This window comes from Cryptomeria japonica, chromosome 9, assembly GCF_030272615.1.
Source record: "Cryptomeria japonica chromosome 9, Sugi_1.0, whole genome shotgun sequence".
Lineage (NCBI taxonomy): Eukaryota > Viridiplantae > Streptophyta > Pinopsida > Cupressales > Cupressaceae > Cryptomeria > Cryptomeria japonica.
The window spans coordinates 712,794,699-712,812,213 of NC_081413.1; the positions used below are offsets into that span (position 1 = coordinate 712,794,699).

Genomic DNA, 17,515 nt, shown 5'->3' on the forward strand with positions numbered 1-17,515 from the left:
AGATAACCTAAAAACACATGTAAAACAACTATGATGAAATCCTAAAAACATAGAGAGCTTAAAGTATACTTTGATTAACTGCCAGACTAATGGAGAGAGGTGATGAAAGCACAAACAGTCAAACCCAACAATAGCTTCTCAAAGTACAAACAGAGATACGTAGAACATGCAAAACGAAAATCTATTAGATTTATTGAAACCCAAAATATCTTAAGCGCCACAGCAACCGAGGCAAAATAACCCACAAGAAAATGGAGCCACAAAATCAAAATGCACAAAATGGAAACCTAAATCAATCAACATATAACCGAAAAAAAACATACAAAAACGACGATGAAACCCTAAAAACGCACAGAACTTAAAACATACTTTTATTAACTGCCAAACCAATGGAGGGATGCGACCAAAACACAAACATGCGAACCCAATGGTAGATTCTTAAAACACAAACACAGACTCTACATATATATATAAACACTAAATTTACCAATCGATGGACCAACATAGAGAATGCACACTTACTGAGACAAAGAATGAAAAGGGTCCAGAATGAAACCCTAATTCAATCAACTAAAAATGTAGAGAACTTGAAATATAATTTTATTAACTGCCAAAGCAATGGAGATCAAAACGCAGACAACAAATATATATATGTAACATAACCCCTTAATCTGAATTTTTTCAATTACTTTAAGCTCTCAGTAATTTTAACAAATAGTTGGAAAACATACAACTCTTTTCCCAATACTTATCTTTAGCAAATAGATATGGCATTCCATAAAACACTTTGCTTGCAATGCTAACCTTTGTACCTTAAATGTTTTGAATGATGGAAAGAGTACTGAAGTGATACACCACTATTACTATTTCGATCAGTTTGAATATAGCAGATTGAAAGGACAAATGATACATCCAATTACAAGGTTAAACAATACAAACTTGCAATTACCACATACTAGTTGAAACCATTCATAACTGCATATTGCATTAACAAGATAGCATTACATTCCACGCAAATACTTCAGACCTGAATGTTTCTTGGAGAGGTTGATCTGGAGATATGGCTGCTACAGCCTAGACGATGTCCACATTATCCCAATTGTCTAAGTAGTGACCACACAGCAGCAACTAGTCTGAGATAAGTCTTCGACCTGCAGTGCAAGATACCACCACTCAAGGTATTACGCCCAGCAACAATGAATAATGATCAGACTTTATGATGCGTTCAGCCTGGTATTGCCCAGCTACAACATAATGCTCAGCCCAGAACTGATCAACAGTAGTTTGGAGGTTGTTCTCTCCATGTAGAATGGTATCTCTGGCCCAAATGCAAATGCCAATTACAGTACGAACCCCAATAAGCAATCTCCAGCACTGTACGGCCCCTTGACTGGTTTAAGAGACAATACGACACTCCTGAAATAGACCCAAACAGTGTACAGAAGTCCAAACTGACATATAGTTGAGTGTGATTAGGTTCGGCCAGCTAACTTAGATGATAAACACCAAACGTTGAGAAATGGGATCAGAGAATGATTGATGTAGCTCTCAACTTGCTAGTACGGCCTAGCCAAGGTGTACGGCCAGCATCAAAAACCTCCCAATAGCTAACAGTAATCTTATTACAAGAGGTACAGTCCTCTAACCTTCTTAACAGTACCCTACTTATCAAAGTATAACACAATGAAATCTGGAAATGCTTAAGACAACTGAGGAATACCTTCAAAATGGGCTCAAGTGTGCTCCCTGAATGAGAACACCATCAAATTCTCCTGACTGTATCTTCCAACAATGAAGAGAATGTTGCTTATGATGGATTTCATCCTTACAAACCAAAGAATTAACCAATTTCACTAGAAACCAGCAGAGTAACATTACATCAATCAACCAAGCCTGCCTGTAAGAGAGATCTCAACTTCATTTTATAGCTTCGTCTTAGAAGTTGCCCATCCGCCCTATGAATGTGGCATAAATAACTTGCTTTAAAAATATCACTTCTCACTTAAGTGAATAAAATGTACCTTTAAAAAATAAAGTGACTTTATAAATGTACTTTAATTTAATAGTCGCTTTATTAATTTAAACTCTCTTTTTCCTCTAAAAATGACCCTTTCAATAATATAATAATATTTTGACACTTAAGGTCATTGTTTTATGCACCCAAGATTTAAAACCTTCCACCCCAGTTCCAACAAGCTATAACACTAAGGTTGGAATTAAGTATTTTAATTTAAATTTAAGCAACCTTAGTAAAATAATTAAAATACTCATTAATGCACCAAATTTACAAAAACTGCTAGAACACATTGAAATCAAGTTTTGATCGCACCGGAGTGATCTTGATGACAAATAATAACAAACGAGGCCAATCAGATGACTTACTGAAAATAGACGGCTTCTCCAAGATTCTTGGTCCAAGATTCTTGGAGACCAATCTAGAGGCCAAAAATCACTTTAGAAACTATCATCTCCCGGTTTCCCATTAAAGAATCATCATCAACACCAATATTGAAAATCCTGAGTGAGCTGAAATCCATCCCATGCAATATATCTTGCCAAGGTGCCTCAGTGAGATCCATATTTGAAACCACATTGCCTAACTCGATCCTGGGCAATAGGAAATGAAATATGCTCCACTTCAAAGGATATCCCTCAGCATCTCTCAACAAAATTTACTAGAAGTGATGCTAATCAGTACCTGACTGGAAGTCGGTAATCATAGAGTCGACCTCAGAATCATACATCATGACAATGACATACCGATCATAGACCGTAATTCCCTCACCGTCACCCAATCTCCAAGTGTCCAAATGCTCGTAACGAGCACACCAATTCATCCAATCGGCTGCAATCATCCCAACAACATCCTCATATATGTCTATCAACAGCTCGAACCGATTGCAGTGTCCCTCACTCACACTGATGGGAGCTAGTGATAATTGCTCAAACTCTGAAGAGCCTCCCACAACCCCTGACATCATAGGAAATATGAATGTGAGAGTGACCCGAGGAGCTCCTCTAATAACCACATTACCTTCACCAATGATCACCAACTGTAAATTGCTCCACTGTTGGGCTAGAGGTATTGGCCAATCCCTTTGCATGCTATCATTTATTATCCTATGCAAGCTAATTGGAAAGTGGGCAGTGGTACCAACTTTGAAGTTTTGTCCACCCTTCCAATTCTAAATCATCATCTCACCCTTAGTAGCTATACCTGGATCCCATTTCTTGTGAGTATCACTGAACATACTCACACTTACATCATCATAGTTGCTGCTACAATAGATGTCAAGAGTGTCAAATCTGAAAGTCTGATTTGTCACTATCCTGGAATTGCTACGGTTGACATAATATGGTGGTCCCCTATCAATACTCATCCTCCAAGTGTTACAATGATAATCCAATGCACATGAACCCATGCAAACAACCACATTCACCACTATTACATTCTTGTCTATGATATCATGAGTGCCAACAAGAAGCTCCTTAACGGAATCACCTACTTGAGACTTGTCTATCTCCTTGGGTTTATCAAATTCATACATAGACAATAGGTGGTTGTTAATAATTATAAAATTCACACATCCTTTATTCCTTTCAATGGTGTCATCATTGGTTTCATGCATTCCTTCACCCAACATTGAATGCTCATCATCATCTGCTGATTCATAAGATGTACCACACTGAAATATGCCCTCATTACCTGTTATATCTGCTATCCCATGGCTGCAAGTTACCCTTTCATGTAAAGATTGATCCTCAAAATTCAAAATTTCATATTCAAGGTGTGGGTTCCCAACACAATCAACACACTGAATCTCTCTAATATAAGGGATACTAGAATCATTATACAATGTTTCGCATCTATGAAGTTCATCAATCCCTTCAACTAATTTCTTAATCTCCATAATTTTTACGTCATTTTCTTTACCCATGGGTGTGACTGCAATAGAAATAGAATTTTTTGCTTTGTATAAAGAATAGTGTGCCATACTCAATTGCAAGAATAAGTCATCAACTTCTTTTTCCTTGTCTTCAGCCCACTTTATTGCAAGATCTCTATTCCTATACAGCTGCATGTAATCTGATTTCATGCCTTCCAATGCGTATTTGATTGTATGTAGTTGAGAACTAGTGGTCCCACTTGCAACTCCCTTTTGTCTTTCATCAATTTGGGCTTTCCAAACAAGCTCCTCAATCTGCCTATGGGTGTTATCAATCCTTGTCAACACTTGCACAACGTTGTCTTCTAAAACCCAAAATCGGTCCTTCAAATCTGAGCATGCCCAAGTACTTTGTTCACACTTATCAAGGATATTAGTACTGTTGTATAATGGATTTTCTGATTTTGTTTCATCTATAAGGGCATTACCATTATCAACTTCAGATTTTTCACAAGAAGAATTTATGCATTCACCATGAGAGAAAGATACCAATTCACCAATTGAATTTACTCCTTCGTCAATGTTGATTTCCATGTCACCAACTAAAAGTTTTGTACGCCTGGAATCAACTATTTTTCCCACTTCTTTTCCACATGTCCCAACTTCCGCTAAGGATGATTCTTGGTCATCGTCCCTAGTTGTGTCTTCCCACTAAATTTCCTCAACATTATGCCCGTCCTAAACGTTGTCTGGCAAAACACTCAGAATATTTGCTTATCTAATCAGTTGCTCATGTTGAACAAGAGGGGTAGGTGTGTGACCCAAGCTAACAAGTGATCCCTCATTCAACTATTCCTCATAAGGAGCATCACTACCATCACTCTGAACAACTTTTTGAACCTGTATGTCTTTGTTGCCCACCTGTTAAGAAAGCATGGAAACACTAGAGGAAGCTAGTTGTTCACTTTGTTTGGCTTCATTGGCTGCCCCTGAAGCTAGGTGTTTCATTTTCAAGTCTTCCTTATTCAAGAGAAACGTCGATTTTCCTTCACACTGTATGAACAAGCTATTAACCGACCCATACACAGCTGTAGAGGGAACCCATTCATGTTTGCAAACAGCCAATAACATAGATAAGATAGGTTGGGATAAAACATCACATTCTTTTATATACGTACCCATGATAGTCTTCATAGTTGTGATAATCTCCTTATCATGTTTGTTGCTAATTGTGACCAAGAAATGATGAAACATATCGTAGGTTAGGTCATGCAATCCCAAATCTATCAAGAGGTTACTCAATCTGACTTTTGCAAAATTTGTCAATATTGCAACCCTTTGTGAATAATGAATATTATTGATATCATCAAGATCTTGAAAACCATCTACCATTAAATACAACACCTTGCTCATTGTATCATCATCATAAGGGACTTGGGGTGTCAAAATCCTCGTGATCTCACTCAAGCAAGAAGTAACCATAACTCTTATATCATCATCAGAATGCCTCAACCACTTATGTTGACTTAGAGAAGTCACTATTGGTTCAAGAGTTAGCTACAATGAATCTGAAGGTGATTGATCCACTAAGCCCAAACAACCATCTAAACCATTCAAGGTGATGTAAGCAACATCCCTAGATGGAGGTATATTGAGCTTGACACCTACTTCATGTAGTACTTTCCCTAACCATTGTCTTTCGTTTGATGCCATGTTTTCAACAACCAAACTCACAAGATGGCAGGATTTTTAGCTCTGATACCATTGTAACATACCCCCTTAATCTGAATTTTTCAAGACTTTAAGCTCACAGTAATTTTAACAAACAGTTGGCAAACATACAACTCTTTTCCCATTACTTATCTTTAGCAAATAGATATGGCATTCCATCAAACACTTTGATTGCAATGCTAACCTATGTACCTTAAATGTTTTGAATGATGGAAAGAGTACTGAAGTGATACACCACTCTATTACTATTCTGATCAGTTTGAATATAGCAGATTGAAAGGACAAATGACATCAAATTGCAAGGTTAAACAATACAAAATTGCAATTACCACATACTAGTTGAAACCATTCATAACTGCATATTGCATTAACAAGATAGCATTACATTCCATGCAAATACTTCAGACCTGAATGTTTCTTGGAGAGGTCAGTCTGGAGATATGGCTGCTACAACCTAGACGTTGTCCACATTATCCTAGTTGTCTAAGTAGTGACCACGCAGTAGCAACAAGTCCCAGCTTGGTAACTGGGAGATAAGTCTTCGACCTGCAGTGCAAGCTACCAACACTTAAGGTATTACGCCTAGCAACAACGAATAATGATTGATGCGGTCCTCTGCCCAGAACTGATCAACAGTAGTTTGGAGGTTGTTCTCTCCATGTAGAATGGTATCTCTGGCCCAAATGCAAATGCCAATTACAGTACGAACCCCAGTAAGCAATCTCCAGCACTGTACAGCCCCTTGACTGGTTTAAGAGACAGTACAGCACTCCTGAAACAGACCCAAACAGTGTATGGAAGTCCAAACTGACATATAGTTGAGTATGATTAGGTTCGGCCAGCAAACTTGGATGATAGACACGAATGGGATCAGAGAATGATTGACGTGGCTCTCAACTTGCTAGTACGGCCCAGCCAGGGTATACGGCCAACATCAAAAACCTCCCAACAACTAACAGCAATCTTGTTACAAGAGGTACAGTCCTCTAACCTTCTTAACAGTACCCTACTTATCAAAGTGTAACACAATGAAATCTGGAAATGCTTAAGACAACTGAAGAATACCTTCAAATCCTCCTGACTGTATCTTCCAACAGTGAAGAGAATGTTGCTTATGAGGGATTCCATCCTCACAAACCAAATAATTAACCAGTTTCACTAGAAACCAGCAGAGTAGCATTACATCAATCAACCAAGCCTGCCTATAAGCGAGCTCTCAACTTCATTTTATAGCTTCATCTTAGAAGTTGCTCATCCACCCTGTGAATGTCGGATAAATAACTTCCTTTAAAAATATCACTTCTCACTTAAGTGAATAAAATGTACCCTTTTAAAAATAGACTGACTTTATAAATGTACTTTAATTTAAGTCACCTTATTAATTTAAACTTCCTTTTTCCTCTGAAAATAACCCTTTCAACGATATAATAATATTTTGACACTTAGGGTCATTGTTTTATGCACCCAAGATATAAAACCTTCCGCCCCAGTTCCAACGAGCTATAACAAGGTTGGAATTAAATATTTAAATTTAAATTTAAACAACCTTAATAAAATAATTAAAATACTCATTAATGCACCAAATTTGCGAAAACTGTCAGACACATCGGAATCGAGTTCTGATCACACCGGAGTGATCCTGATGACAAATAATAACAAACGAGGCCAATCGGGCGACTTATTGAAAATAGACGGCTTCTCCAAGATTCTTGGAGACCAATCTAGAGGCCAAAAATCACTTCAAAAAGTGGTGTATAACTCCACTAAACCAACTAAGCTCATCGGAAACATCAGATTACTTATTTGAACAAGCTGATGTAAACCCAAAATGTCAACTTCTAATGTCCCTACTAGTTAGAGATCCATGTCCTGCAAAATAGATTGTTAGAAAATAACAGACATATATATATATATAAGTAATTCGAATTGTAGTCTAACTTAAAAATACTTAATTAACATAATCATAATTTTTATCTAATAAAAAGGATACGAATGTCATACCAAAGTATGTCCTTAGGCGGCCGTGAGGCTCGCCTTCTTAGAACCCATCTTGGTTCCAAACCCTCCAGGAAGTCGAAGGTAAATTCGACTCCTATCTTGGGTGTAACCTCTTACCCCCAAGCCATCCAAGGAAGACCCTATGTCCATTCCTTGCCTTGGGTGATGCATCCCATCATCCAAGTCCTCAAAGGGGACCGGCCAGATCCGTCTCTTCTTGGTTGAACTTAATCAACCAAGCCATACATATGCATATCAATGTTCAGTATATACTGCCCTAGGGATTATCATAATCCCTCCCTTGGACTAAGGGAGTTTCCTCCCTATAGCCTCCATCATGTGATTACATTTACAATACATTTTTTGCATTCTTATTACTATTTCCCTATTCCATAACCCACATGTACATAGTCCTAAATTCACATGTATTCATTACATATACTCATAAAATGTTCATTAACCATTATTCACATACATTCCTACTATCCTGATATGTATTTACTATTTATGTTTATAAGCATTCCTTAACATTTAAGAACCCTTCATTACATATGCATACAGCAAGTTCTTTATTTATATTTATTAATATATATATATATTAAACTATTCCTATATTCATTAATATATATATATATATATTAAATATCATTGCCTATTTTTATACATTTATATTTATTAATATATATATATATTAAACTATTCCTATATTCATCAATATATATATATATATATATATTAAATATCATTGTCTATTTTTATACATTTATATTTATTAATATATATATATATATTAAACTATTCCTATATTCATTAATATATATATATATATAAATATATTATTATTGCCTATTTTCGTACATATCCCACGGACTTCTTACCTGTCTGTCCGCAGTCTAGTCTGCAGTGCCTCCATTGCTTTTTTTCCCTTTTTCCCTCTGCCTCCCTTGACCCCTGCGGATTGGTTGGGTTTAATACCCGTGGAGTGGAGTGGACGTGTCCCTCCCCGAGCACCCCTCCGTGGGAAGGGATGTGACAGCCCACAACCTAAGTTGTGGCTACCGTCACACCACTTCCCTTCCGAAGGAAGGGGTGTGACGGAAGTAAGCTGCGACTTCCCGTCCCACCACTTCCCGTGGGGGGGCGTCCCTCCTAATTTATTTTACTCCTTTCAAAAGATACATTAATTATTAATTTGTTAAAAAGAACAATTCCTAGTTCAATGTAATTATATTTAATAATTACCTTAACTATTAATTATTAAATATCAATATACTTTAAACATATGAACTATATTAAAGTAATTGAATATAAATATAATTAATTAATTCTTTCCTAATGATTTATTAGTGTTATTTCCTCAATAGTGTATTATCCTATTACTTCATTTAATAGTTGATTTTGTTATTATTTGTGTTAAAAGGGCTTACATCATGTGGTGTGGTAGGGATATCACAGTCCCTCCGTCTCAACTTTGCTTGTCCTCAAGCATTTTTAGATCCTCCTCTTTTTCCCAAGTGGCATCTTCATTTGGGAGATTCCTCCATTTTATCAGGTGTTCGGTGATGGTTTGGTTCCTAAGCTCTCTTTTCCGTGTGTCTAGAATGATCTCTAGGTACAATGTGAGTTTCCCTTCATCATCTAGGGGGGGTAGTTCGTTGCACGGAACCAAGTGTTGTCCGAGAACCTTCTTAAGTCGGGAAACATGGAACACATTATGTATTTTGTTGCATTTGGGAAGTTCAATCTCATAAGCTACTTCTCCAATCCTTTGAATTACCTTATAGGGTCCATAGAATCAGGGTTTTAATTTTTCAGTCCCATTCTTTTTTAGGGACGATTGCTTATATGGTTGCAATCTTAGAAACACTAGATCTCCGGATTAAAATGACTGTTCTATACGCTTCCTGTCGACATAGATCTTTTGTTGATTTTGAGCTTGTTGTAGATTCTCTTTCAAAGTCTTCATGATGTGCTTACTCTGTTGCACAAAGTCTTGTGCTTTTGGTACTTTGTTTTCTTGGGTTATTAGTTCCCCAAAGCTTGTGGCCTCATAGCCGTATAAGGCTTGGAAAGGACTCATCCCTATTGACATGTGGTGAGTCGTGTTGTAGCAATGTTCTCCTAAGTGTAACCACTTAATCCAAGCAGTTTGTTGCCCTGTAACATAATTCCTTAGGTAGCCCTCTATCCATTTGTTCACTATTTCCGTTTGCCCATCAGTTTGAGGATGGTAACTGGTACTAGGGGTCAAGTCTGTTCCTACCATTCTGAAGAGTTCCTGCCAAAATTGGCTAATAAACTCGCTATCTCTGTCACTGACAATATTCAGAGGGAGCCCGTGGAGACTGAAAATTTCCCTAAAGAATAGATCTGCTATCTGGTAGGCTTTGTATTCGGTGGAGACTACAAGGAAATGGGCATACTTCGTGAGTCTGTCTACCACCACAAAAATGCTATCCTTCCCTTGCGTCCTTGGCAACCCAGTTATGAAATCCATAGAAATACTCTCCCACTTTTGATTCAAAATCAGTGAACCACGGGGACGCGTCCCCCCCATTTTTGGGCGCGTCCCCCCGTCAGAGACGTCTCGGGGACGCGGGGACGGGGACGCGACGTCCCCCGCCGTCCCGCCACCGCCACCCAAACTCCGCCGGGACGGGGAGACGTCCCCGACGCGGAGACGTCTGGGCGTCTCCTGGGGGACGTCTGGGCGTCTCCGTGGGAGACGCCTGGGCGTCCCCCCGTCCCTCGAGAGACGCCTAGGCGTCTCTCGAGGGACGGGGGGACGCCCAGGCGTCTCCCGCGTTCGCACAGGATAAAAAGCGCAGTTTTCATTTTTTTTTTTAATTTTTATGACATGTGCTTTTTGGGGGGGGTTAAGGGGTAACCCTAATTGGACGTGGGCCCCACCCCACCCCCCAAAACAACACAAAAACATGTTTAGTTTGGATTTCACTCTCATTATGCAAAACTGATTTTTTTTCCAGCAGCTTGAAGAGGAGGAACAGCTTGAAGAAGATTGATTGAAGGGGTGAGAAAAGTGACTACAAGTGTGATAGGAGCTAGAAGAAGCAAGAAGAAGAGGAAGAAGAAGATTCTTCTACATTTTGGAGAGATTTTTCAAGCACAAGGTAGGGTTTTTCAACTTCTTCTTGTTTTTTTTTTGTTTTACTTTCTGATTTTCATTGTTCTATGTCATTTTTGGTTTTTTTAATTTTTTTTCCCTATTCATCTTAAGACTCAAAATGAGGTTTGATGTTGAATCTTGAGGGCAAAATGATTCATCATTTTGCCCTCAAGATTCAACATCAAATCTCATTTTGAGATGAATAGGAAAAAAAATTTAAAAATTTAAAAATATATTGTTAAACAAGGCTGATTTTATTTTTATTTTTATTTTTATTTTGTGAAATGCAGTGTCAATTTGAAAATTTCACAATGAGCTCCCAAGGCACGAGTCAAGATAACATGGAAATCCATTCTCATAGTGAGAATGATTCAGAATATGAACCTGAAAATGAGGGGGGTGACCATGGGGCTGATCCTGGAGCCCAATCTAGTTCTATGGCAAGTGCAGCAGCTAGTACAGGTTGCCCTTCAGAGTTGTTGGCACCATATGCTAGGGGTCATTTTGATCCTAAGTCTCCTCTAAAACAGTTTGCTTCACAAATATCAGTACAAGGCACTGCATCACATTCAAGTGGGGGAACAAGGAAGTGGAAGTGCAATATTTGTGACAGAGAATGGTTCGGTAGCATTAGCAGGGTGAATGCACACTTTCTATTTTGGAGAGGAAAAGGCGTGAAACATTGTAAGTTTTTGGAGGAACCCAAAAATATACAGTACAGAATTGAGTTTAACAGGCTTTGGGGGGTTCCAGATGACACAAATATTTCAATGCCTACTACTTTGTCTGCTAGGGCATCACTTCACGACAGCCGGAATGTGCCAGTGCCACATACTTATCATGCTTCGCAGGCGGGAGGAATGATGTTTGGATCTCCATCTACTTCCACTTCTACTGTTGCCAGGACTGGGAAACGTAAGTTGCATACACCACAGAGCAACCCCATTGCTGATATGTATAATGTGCAGCTGAGAGATGAGATAGATGAATCCATTGGCAATTTCTTCTTTGCCAATGGCATTCCATTTCATGTTTCACGGTCTCCTTATTATAGGAAGATGATAGATATGGTGGCCAAGGGAGGACCATCTTATGTGCCACCAGGGGAGACGAAAATGAGGACCTCGATCTTGGATAAAAGCTATTCCAAGATCAATATTTTGATGGAGAAGATGAAGGCATGTTGGGTGGCATTGGGGTGCAGCATAGTTATGGATGGGTGGACGAACATTAGCCATCGTCCACTCATCAACATCATGGTCACATGTGCAGAGGGCCCATACTTCCTTAGAGCAGTTGATTGTACAGGGCATCGTAAAGATGCTGATTTCCAGTTTCAGGTCCTCAGGGAGGCTATTGAGGAGGTTGGGCCACAAAATGTGGTCCAAGTAGTGACAGATGCAGCATATGTGTGTAGAGCAGCAGGGAGACTCGTTGAGGCAGCCTATAGACACATTTGGTGGACCCCATGTTGTGTGCATGCCATGAACAATGCACTCAAGGACATGGGGAAGATTGACTGGATTAGAGGAGTGGTCACCGATGCGAGAGATGTGCAGATGTTTATCTGCAACCACCACATTTCACATGCACTATTCAGGACCTTCGCGAAGAAGGAGTTCTTGAAACCAGTTGAGACTAGATATGCATCCTATTTCATTCTCTTGGAGAGAATGATTGAGTTGCAAGAGGCATTGCAACTCATGGTTATGACTAATGAGTGGAATAGGTGGGCTGAGGCCAAGACAGAGCAGGGGAGAAGGGTGAAGGAGATAGTGAAGAGTGATGTGTTTTGGACTGATACGAAATACATTGTCTCCATCATTTCTCCAGTATTCCAGGTGATCAGATATGGGGATGGGGATGCACCTAACCTTGGAGAGGTGTATGAGTGCATTGACTCTATGCTTGGCCAGATGAGGGCTGCTGTGCGAGTGAAGGACCCCTCTCTAGCATTCTACAATGAGCAAATCCGGCCTATCATTCAGAGTAGATGGGACAAGTTGAACACTCCTTTGCATATGGCTGCCTTTGCCTTGAATCCTAAGTGGTACAAGGCTAGACCGGGTAGAACGACACCGATTGAGGATGATGAGGTGAAGGCAGGTTTCTTTAGGTGCATAGAGAAGATGTTTGATTCCAGAGATGCCGGCACAATACGCACTGAGTGGGGAAGATTTGCCACTCTTAGAGGTTATTCAGATGCAGCAAAGATGGATATAGACATTATGGCACAGGAGGACCCACTTTTGTGGTGGAAATGTCATGGCCCGAAATCTTTGACCACCACTCTAGCCATCCGTCTGCTATCCCAGGTTTCCAGTTCTTCAGCTGCTGAGAGGAACTGGTCTACATATAGCTTCATCCACTCTCTTAAGAGGAACAGACTTACCTCTAAGAGAGCAGAGAAGCTTGTGGCTGTACATAGTGCTTTGCGTCTCATTGACCGCAAGACACTTATGTACAAGGAGAGTCCAGCGGCACGATGGGATGTAGAGCCAGAGGAGCCTTCACAGATTGATGAGGATGATCCTACCACTTCAGATGCAGGGCTAGTTGGTGTGAGCTTGAGGGACCTTGATCCTCAGGAGTCCAGCAGTTCCAGTGAGGAGGAGTTTGCAGATGATTAGAGGCCTCCATTAGCTATAGTTTGAGTTTTCACTTTTCAGTTTTGTCATTTTGTATTTGACTCGTCTCTTTTGTAATGCTATTGCTACACGTATTTGTATTTGGCTACTCATTGTAATGATGAATCATGTAATCATCTTTATTATTATAGACTTTGCAATGGCATCAGATATTCATATTTTTCGTTTTCCTTTTTCGATATTCATATGATAGAAATGAGAAATCTCCAATTTGACAATTTCATTTGTCAAATTTTATTTACTTTTAGTTTTAGCAATTAGCAATTAGTTACGTATCACTAATCTAAGTAATCTTGGTATTTCCTATAGTTTCATTTGAAATCTAATTCTTATACTGTTATACTGTTATACATCTTTTCAAAACTAGTTTTTCAAGTACTATATGTATATATATGAGCACCACCACCCCGCCACCCCCCCCGCCGCCGTCCCCCCGCCGTCCCCCCCGCCGTCCCCAAATTTAGGCCCTTGGTCCCCCCGTCCCCGAGACGCGTCCCCCTCGTCCCCCCGTCCCCCCGTCCCGAACGCCCGTGGAACACTGTTCAAAATAGGTAATGGTTGAAGCAATGCAACGGGGTGGGTGAATTATGTTTTATTGCGCTAATATGTTAAGCATTCTTGTACATATTTTTGGATATCTCTTTTTTGGTTTTTCCATGCATATCGTTCCCTAATGTGTTTATAGGTTTTGTAGTACCCTGGGTGTCCTGCTAGGGGGTTATCATGAAATTCTTTGAGAACTTTGCTTTTAAATTTGGTCTGAGGGGTCAAGTATATCCTTCCTTTATACAAGATGAGGTTTCCTTTAACTCTAAAATCTTCATTGGGAAGATTTCCTGCCAAGATTTCCTTTGCCTATGGATCTTGGTCATATTCGTTAAGGATTTCTTCCTTCCACTCTTTTGAGATACTGGTAATGGTATTGAGATGAGCCCTTCGGGATAGTGCATCTGCTGCCCCGTTGTTCACCCCTTTTACATATTCTATATCAAAGTCGTAGGCTTGTATTTTGCTCACCCATTTTTGTTGCCTATCATTAAGATCCTTTTGGCTCAAGAAGAAGCGTAGACTATTATGATCAGTTTTCACACCAAACCTCCCACAAACCAGGTATTGGCAAAATTTGGCCAAGACATGCATTATGGCTAGCATTTCTTTGTCATAGACAGAACAGTGTCTTTCTGCATCGGTAAGTTTACGGCTCTCAAAAGCTATGGGATGTTTCCTTTGCATGAGTATGGCCCCAATTCCTTCCCCTGATGCATCACATTGTAGTTCAAAAGGAATAGAGAAGTCGGGAATGGCTAATACTGGACAAGAGCTCACGGTTATCTTAAGTTGTTCAAAGGCCTGTTGGGCCTGGTCATTCCATGCGAAAGCCCCTTTCTTAGTTAGATCGGTAAGGGGTGTTGCAATCTTGGAGAATCCTTTTACAAAACATCCATAGTAGCTGCATAGCCCCACAAATCCCCTTAATTGTGTTAAGGTTCTAGGGGTGGGCCATTCTTTGATGGCTTTGATCTTTTCTTCATCCACACTTACTCCAGCCTCACTGATTGTGTGTCCTAGGTAGATGATTTCTTTCATCCCAAATTCACACTTGGAGGCTTTAGCATATAATGATTCTGACTCAAGAATATTTAATACCTCTTCAATGTGCAGGAGATGCCCTTCCCATGTCTTGTTGTAAATGAGTATATCATCAAAGAATATTAGAAGTAATTTCCTCAATTGTTGCCTGAATGTATTATTCATGCATGACTGAAAGGTGGTCGGGGCGTTAGTGAGACCAAATGGCAAAACCAAAAACTCGAAGTGTCCATAGTGACATCTGAATGTTGTTTTGGGAATATCCTCTTCCCTCATTCTAATCTGATGATATCCTGACCTGTTGTGACCATTTCACACATCGCCCCATCGCAAATGGGGACCCCCTCTTTTTGCTTGTTTTTCGCTCGTTTTCGCTTTCGTTTTTAGGGTTTTGTTAGTTAGTTGGTCGTCTGGATTTAGGGCCAAGCCTTAGGGTTTTAAATTCTGTCTTTTCAAGCCAAAATTCAGTCGTTTTTGAGAGTTTTTGAGCTTCCTTTTCTAGAATGCAAATTTTGAATGCAATAAATTCGCCAAAATGGTCTAATTCTCAATTGGAATGTTAATGCAGAGCTTAAATTTGTCTAAGTGTTGACAGTCAATGTGAATTTTTGTCCAATTGAATATTTTGACCAAATTTTGACTTTTTTTATTTTTGATCCTGGGCATTGGAATTGATTTGTTTTTGCCTCGTGAAGTGTTAAAATGTGAAAAATCATGTTATTTTGGCCTGTAGGAGCAAAATCGCTCCTGTCCCTCAGTGAAGGACGGGAGCTCATTTTCAAATATCTCATCATCCCTGCAGAGTCCAGACAAGTTTCGAGTTGGAAGTGATGGAGAACGGCGATATCTTTCCATTGAATATAAATTGAAGATTTTCATGAGCACAGAAATGCCTCCAGGAGGAAAATCGCTCCTGTCCCTCAGTGAAGGACCGGAGCTACAATTCAAATTTCGCCTTGTCCTTGCAAGATTTTGAAAACTTAATGATTTGAGGACGTCCAAGGGAAGATGCTTTGCCAAATGAATATAATTTGATATGCAAAAACGAAGGAGAATGACCTATATTGACCAAATCGCTCCTGTCCCTCTCCAAGGGACCAGGGCGAGGTACCTTGTAGCTCTCGTCCCTCTCCCAGGGACCAGAGCGATTTCCTTCATTATGCAAAATCCAGACAAAGGTCAAGGCAAGTTTACGTTCAAAAACAAGGGAAAACATGAGATAAATGCGTTGAATATAAATTGAAGATTTTTGGGACGTCCATAACAGTGTTAAATGCCTAGTTCGCTCCTGTCCCTCAGGAAGGGACCAGAGCGATTTTTGATATAATTGCTTTTCTTGCAAAGTTACGAATGATGTCAAGGCATGGACGAATAGAGTAAAGAGGGACGAGTCCGTTGAATATAAACTCGGAACCTGGCAAAATGAGATAGTGGCCACAAGGGAAGGATCGCTCCTGTCCCTCTCCAAGGGACCAGGGCGATACAATGGTGATGATACTTCCTACGCAAGTTCAAGATCGTTCCTCCAAAGTTCAAGGTCGACACAAGTCAAGACAAGGTGGCGAGGGACATTTCAGGGCGTTTTCATCATGCGCAAACACTCAAAGGACGTTAAAATGAAGAGATTGACACCCTATAACATATATCGCTCCTGTCCCTCAGGAAGGGACCAGGGCGATGTTAGATGCATTGGCCGTTTCATGCAAAATTTACGTAGGGACAAGACGTTGCAATGTTTTAGAGGGTCCATGGTATGATAAAAGATGATATACAAGAGTTTTTGAACGTAAAATGATCGTCATTTTGAGCAGGGAGACTATATCGCTCCTGTCCCTCTCCAAGGGACCAGGGCGATTTGCTTTGGATTCCTCGTTTTGCTTCAGGTTCAAGCTAAGTCAAGACGTCATAAGATGGCATATGGTCCAAGGCATCGTTTGAAGATAATTCGCAAGGGTTTTGAACGTCCAAACATTGCTAGTCATGCTAAAGGCTCCCATCGCTCCTGTCCTTTGGACAAGGACCAAGGCGATATCATCAAAAGCACGCATAGATCAAAGCTAGGCGAGTATAAGCAAGGCAAGGGACATCGTTTGGAAGACATTGCAATGAAGATCGAAGTTTAAACTTGCCAAGGTCAAGGTGAAAACGTGGATCGCTCTTGTCCCTCTCCAAGGGACAAGGGCGATGATCCCTTTAAAACGTCCAAACACATAATGAAGACAAATGGAATAAGCGCAAAAGACACGAACAAAGGATGTTATTCGCCAACAATAAAGATCGAAGTTAAAAGATGCAAGATGGACGTAGAAATTTGGAGATCGCTCCTGTCCCTCTCCAAGGGACAAGGGCGATGAACATTCAAGAGGCCTTTAAGTACGCATGCAAGGCGATCAATTTCGAAGGACCATCAAAATGATCGATTTTCAACACGAAGATGAAGGAGTTGGACGTAAGAAATGCAAAATCAAGACCAAAATCATGGATCGCTCCTGTCCCTCTCCAAGGGACCAGAGCGATGAGGTACGTCCCTTTAT

The 17,515-nt window shown here is 39.9% G+C and overlaps 1 protein-coding gene across 1 annotated transcript; it reads left to right on the forward strand.

Annotated features, from left to right (window-relative positions):
• Window positions 1–10,439: 10,439 nt before the first annotated feature.
• Window positions 10,440–13,778, forward strand: LOC131858028 (uncharacterized). Its single transcript, XM_059210879.1, has 2 exons — window positions 10,440–10,747; window positions 11,034–13,778. The coding sequence occupies exon 2, from the start codon at window positions 11,055–11,057 to the stop codon at window positions 13,371–13,373; it is 2,319 nt and encodes a 772-aa protein (XP_059066862.1). The 5' UTR covers window positions 10,440–10,747; window positions 11,034–11,054; the 3' UTR covers window positions 13,374–13,778.
• Window positions 13,779–17,515: the final 3,737 nt, after the last annotated feature.